This window comes from Otolemur garnettii, unplaced genomic scaffold, assembly GCF_000181295.1.
Source record: "Otolemur garnettii isolate 467f Iridium unplaced genomic scaffold, OtoGar3 scaffold00018, whole genome shotgun sequence".
Lineage (NCBI taxonomy): Eukaryota > Metazoa > Chordata > Mammalia > Primates > Galagidae > Otolemur > Otolemur garnettii.
This window is the reverse complement of record NW_003852413.1, coordinates 6,457,161-6,462,880: the sequence shown is the minus strand read 5'-3', so window position 1 is coordinate 6,462,880 and position 5,720 is coordinate 6,457,161. Positions and strand designations below refer to the sequence as shown.

The following is a 5,720-nucleotide window of genomic DNA, read 5'->3' as shown; positions in this document are numbered from 1 at the left end:
AAAAATAAAAATAAAAAAGAGAAATTGCATTTAACTAACCTATTGTGGTAGTTGTATGAAGTAATTTTTGAACCTAAGTGCAGGACTTGAATTGAACTTACTAGATTTGGCCCATCATTTCAACCTTTTGAGATCTTCTTGGATTTTTTGTTTGTTTGTTTGTTTGCAGTTTGGCTGGGGCCGGGCTTGAACCTACCACCTTCAGTATATGGGGCCGGCACCCTATTCACTGAGCCACAGGTGCCACCTGATCTTCTTGGATCTTGACTTTGATTTCCTTTCCAGGTTTGTACTATCCAAGAATTTGATTAGCATACCATCTGTTTCCTCACCAAAGTTATTGATAAAATTATTGACTAGCACACCACCAAGGATTGAACCCTGTGACTTGCTATTAAAATCCTCCCATCAGCTTAACACAAATCTATCAATTATTACCCTGTGGGCACAACTATTGAAGGGAATACAAATCCACTAAATTGTATTTTTGGTGTGGTGGGGATGGCTAGAGTGCAAGTACAGCTGATGAATGAAGTTGTGCTAGAGGGATTAGAAGGACAGCCAAGTCCTCGCCTTGCCTTCTACCAGAGCCTTGGGCTCCCACTCTGTTATTTCTGACCTTGGTTCTGAGCTTGACAGCAGGAAGCATCCTTCCCTTTGTGACTGTTTTTGCCTAGATACTTGTCACGGCAAACCAAGACTGTCGTAATTGTCTTCTAACCCTTTTGCCTATAATTATTCCCCCTTCTTCCTCTGATCCATTCTCTACTCTTTTAAAATATGGGAGCCAAATTAGAAACTTTCAGTGACTCCTCTGGGCCTCTCCATTCTGGCCCCTGATCCTGTCCTGTATGGTCTTTAATTTCTTCACTCTCACCTTACTCAGGCCTTCTGCTCTAACCAAACACAGCCAATCACCATCCTTCAAAAAGGCTATCTGCATTTCTTCCTTGGTGCTGTTGTGGGGACTTCTAATTCTTGCTTGGATTCTTATTTTCTTCTAAGTCCTTTTTTTTTTTTGAGACAGAGTCTCACTTTGTTGCCCTCGGTAGACTGCTATGGCATCCTAGCTCAGAGCAACCTCCAACTCTTGGGCTCAAGTGATTCTCTTGCCTCAGCCTCCCAAATAAGTGGGACTACAGGTGCCTGCCACAATGCCTGGCTATTTTTAGAGATAGGTCTCACTCTTGCTCGGGCTGGTCTGAAGCCTGTGAACTCAGGCAATCCACTGGCCTCGGCCTCCCAGAGTGCTAGGACTACAGACCAGCCACTGGGCCCGGCCCCCTAAGCTTTCCTAAGTGTAAAACTCTGGCCTCTCTTCTTCCAGGAACCTTTCCCTGGGCCCTCCAGCCCCCAGTGAACTTTTTCTGCAATACTTGTTGTTTGTAATTCTTGTTTAGTATTTCTTTTTTTTTTTTTTTTTGAGACGGAGCCTCAAGCCATCCCCCTGGGTAGAGTGCTGCGGCATCACGCTCACAGCAACCTCCAACTCCTGGGCTCAAGCGAGTCTCCCGCCTCAGCCTCCCAAGCAGCTGGGACCACAGGCACCTGCCACGATGCCCGGCCATTTTTTGGTTGCAGCCATCATTGTTGTTTGGCGGGCCCGGGCTGGGGACTCGAACCCGCCACCTTAGGTGTATGTGGCTGGCGCCTTAGCCGCTTGAGCCACAGGCGCCGAGCCCTTGTTTAGTATTTCAATGCCAACTTAGTAATTTTTTTCATGATAACCAAGATTTGGGCTATCTTAGAAATCCCTCTAGGAAAGAGACCATTACCTTATACTTCTTTGAAAAAAGGGCCATTCCTTATAGTTTTTTATTTTTTATTTTTTAAGACAGTGTCTCAGCTTGGAGCCTATGGCTCAAGCAGTTAAGGCATCAGCCATATACACTTGAGCTGGCGGGTTCGAATCTAGCCTGGGCCCGCCAAACAATGACAAATGTAACCAAAAAATAGCTGGGCGTTGTGGCGGGCACCTGTACTCCCAGCTACTTGGGAGGTCAAAGCAGGAGAATCACTTGAGCCAGGAGTTGGAGGTTGCTGTGAGCTGTAATGCCACGGCACTCTACCTAGAGTGACAGCTTGAGGCTCTGTCTCAAAAAAAAAAAAAAAAAAAAGATAGAATCTCACTCTGTTGTCTGGGCTAGAGTGCCCTGGCAACCTCACGGCAACCTCAAACTCTTGGGTTCAAGTGATCCTCTTGCTTCAGCCTCCCAAGTAGCTGGGAACCCAGGCACCCAACACAGTGCCCAGCTAATTTTTCTATTTTTAGTAGAGATGGAGTCTTGCTCTTGCTCAGACTAGTCTCAAGCAATCTTCCAGCAGTGGCCTCCCAGAGTGCGAGGACAATAGGTGTGAGCCATTGCTCCTAGTCTTTTTTTGCTTTTCTTTTTTTTTTTTTTTTGAGAGACAGAGTCTCACTTTGTTTCCCTAGAGTACGGTGGCCTGTCATAGTTCACGGCAATCTCAAACTCTTGGGTTTGAGCAATTCTCTTGCCTCAGCCTCCGGAGTGGCTGGGACTATAGGTGCCCACCATAATGTCCAGCTAATTTTTCTAATTTTAGTAGAGACAGGGGTCTTGCTCTTGCTCAGGCTGGTCTTGTACTCCTGAGTTCAAGCAGTCCACCCGCCTTAGCCTCCTAGAGTGCTAGGATTACAGGCATGAGCCACCACACCTGGCTTGAGTCCTTATTTATTTGTTTATTTATTTATTTATTTTTCGAGGCATAGTCTCAAGCTGTTGCCCTGGGTAGAGTGCTGTGGTGTTATAGCTCACAGCAACCTCAAACTCTTGGGCTTCAGTGATTCTCTTACCTCCGCCTCCTAAGTAGCTGGGACTACAGGCTCCCACCACAACACCCGGCTATTTGTTGTTGTAGTTGTCATTGTTGTTTAGCAGGCCCGTGTCGGGTTTGAACCCACCAGCCTCGGTGCATGTGGCTGGCACCATAACCACTGGGCTACAGGCACTGAGTTAAGAAGAGTCTTTATTTTTGATGTAGATCTTGGTGACTCTTGGTTCATATTTCTTGTTTGTAGATGATAGTAAGGCATCTATCTATTGAGTACCTACCATGTGTCAAATATTATACCAGACTCCCTGCATATACTATTTTACATAATTTTATAGCATGTCTGTGAAATAAGTGTTGCCATCTCCATTCTATAAACAAGGACATTCAAGTTCAGAGGGACAAATAATTTTCCAAGGTCATTGGCATTTGGTACATGTTGGAGCTAAGATTTGAATCTAGAGATATTTGACTTTGAAGCCTGTGCTTTTTTTCCATAATGGGCTAAGAACAGAACTGGCCCTTTAAAAGTACTGCTGCTGGTTTCAGATCAGATGTGGTTAAGAACAACTCTCTTTGCTCTTTCATTTGCTCCCTACCTGCCACCCCTGCAAAAAAAAAAAAAAAAAACAAAAAACAACCCAGCTCTCTTCCAGAATCTCATGTATGGAGTGAGGAGAAAACAGAGACTCTTAGAAAAATGTCCTGTTCCTGGCTGCCCTCTCTCTACTGCTGTGGTTCCAGCTGGCCACAGAATGAGTTTGCTTTTAAAGCATTGGCAGAAGGAGTTAACAGGCACAATCCCCATCTGGCTTCTGGTACCTTTCCCTGTGTGATGACTACCTCATCTAGCCCCTGCTGGGATAGGGTGTCATGGGGACCTCTAGCTGTAGTTGTAAACAGGGCCTGGGCAGCCTGAGTCAGACAGTGGCCTTAGGGAGGAGTGGATTTGGCCTCTTAGGATCCCATTTCAGTTGGTTGCCAAAGACCAAATGTCACAGTGTTGCAAGGCTGCTCCCAGTGTCAGTGTGTGTAATTAGCTTCCTTCTGTCAGCCTCCTTGTCAGGTTGGATTGCCCATCCTTGTGGACATCTGCCCAGGTGCCTGAAGGCACAGCCTTCAACCACATGAGCGCTTGGAGGTCTGTGCGCATGTGTGTGGTGTGCCTTTTCCAGCATGTGGAGAGAGATGGGTGCCTTTCCTTTGGTGACAAAGTGGACATTCTCTCTGCTGCTCTGCCTGCTACCCCCAGATAGTTCAAGTTGTATCTAGATTCCAGTTGACCTTAAGGCTTACCTTAACCCTAACTTTAAAAAAAGTCCAAAAAAACCAAAGCTTTTCCTGAGTGCTAGAAACCAGCAATTATCAGAGTACATATGGAACAAAACATGGTGTGCCTTCGAAAATGAAGGTTAAAAGAAGAATGTTTGCACTCCTCCAGAATCTCCTCTGTGGTCCTCTTTTCCTGGTGCCAGAGAGTGGAATTCATCACAGGCTGACTGCTTCTGGGAGGCCCTGCTACTAGACAGAACTGGTCTGGACACTGGTGGTAAGTGGGCCCTGTGTCTACATAACACTCTGATACCTAGGAGAAATTGTTCTATTTCACTATACCCGCCTGTCCGAGCAACCTGGCCTTATGTGATTTCTTTCTTCTTTTCTTCCCAGATGCTGTGACTGACTCCGTGGGGTTTGTACATGTTGGGGAGGAGCCTTCCTTTCAGGGGTGACCACATTCATCTGGGCATGCCTGCAATACTCTGGGCCCATGGACCTAAAGGAGAAGCATCTGGTAGGCCGTATGCTGTTACCTTATGGGTACTGTCTGTGTGTCTCTGTTGGACCTTCCCTACTTGTGTTGCCTGGGAGGTTCTTAGTTGGGGGCTTTAAATGAAATGTGAGAGAGAGGGCGTGGCTCTGAGGCTTTGGGGATATGACTGTGACCTCTGAGAGGTGGTATTGCTCAGCTAGATAGCACAAACTCAGGAAGCTTTGAATAAACGATGAAGGTGGACCAGTTAACACACTATTTTGGAGCAGGGTTTCTGATTCGGGTTGGCTGTGAGCTGATCTTCCATGTCTCGCCCAGGGATGTATAATTTAGTTTGTTAGCTCATTGCAAAGGCTGTGCCCCAGCCTGCTGTGCCATGTCAAATACTGTTGGGTACCCTCTCCTTGGTTAGGGAAGAGCTTCCCAGTCAGGCTCCAGACATAGCTGTCTGATCAGCTAGTAGTGATCAGCCAGGTGGTCCAGGAAGGCCTTAAGATCAGCCTTCTCTCAGCAGGGCTCGGCCCAGCTTCCATGTATATCATCTTTGGATGGAGGTAGCTTTGTCAATCGCAATACTCCTCTCTCTTATCAAAAGACTGCCGTAAAGGAAGTTCTTTTGTTTCTTGCCTGTGTACTGCCACACCTATCCTAATAGATCTCTTTGTGCTCACCAGCCTGGTGATGGTTGGCACAAAACTGGTCAGTTGCTCTGTGCCATCTACTAAACCTTTAGTGTGTATGAAACTCTCCATAATTCTGTTCCTGCCAGTGGATCCAGCGTCTCCAGCCTCTCTGCCTTGACTCTACCACTAGTAAATCTGAATGCTTCTGAGTTTGAGTTTACATACCATGTGTAGGCTCTTACCTCTAGAATGCTCCGCACCCTTTTCCTTAGCACACTTTTATTTATTTATTTATTTTTATTTGCACACTTTTACTTTTTAAGACTCGGTTTACCCATCATCTTCTCTAGGTAAGTTTTTTTTGCCCTCCAGAGGGCCTTCCTTTGAGCATTCATAGTGTGTGCACCACTGTGCTTGCTACTCTACTGAAATAGTTCGTCTCTTCTACTTTATCTCAGTATCTGTAGCTCTCAGCACAGAGCCTGACATGTAGCAAGGTTCTTAGTAAATACCTATTGACTTTTTTTTTTTTT

At 45.9% G+C, this 5,720-nt stretch overlaps 1 protein-coding gene across 3 annotated transcripts in view; it reads left to right on the top strand.

Annotated features, from left to right (window-relative positions):
• The window catches only part of TMEM94 (transmembrane protein 94), a 37,927-nt gene that overhangs the window by 7,684 nt on the left and 24,523 nt on the right, over positions 1–5,720 (top strand). For all 3 annotated transcript variants that reach the window (XM_023511069.1, XM_023511068.1, XM_023511067.1), the window contains exons 2-3: positions 4,235–4,342; positions 4,462–4,585. In XM_023511069.1, the coding sequence (XP_023366837.1) occupies positions 4,562–4,585 (24 nt within the window). In that variant the 5' untranslated portion in view covers positions 4,235–4,342; positions 4,462–4,561. The remainder of the gene's footprint in view (positions 1–4,234; positions 4,343–4,461; positions 4,586–5,720) is intronic.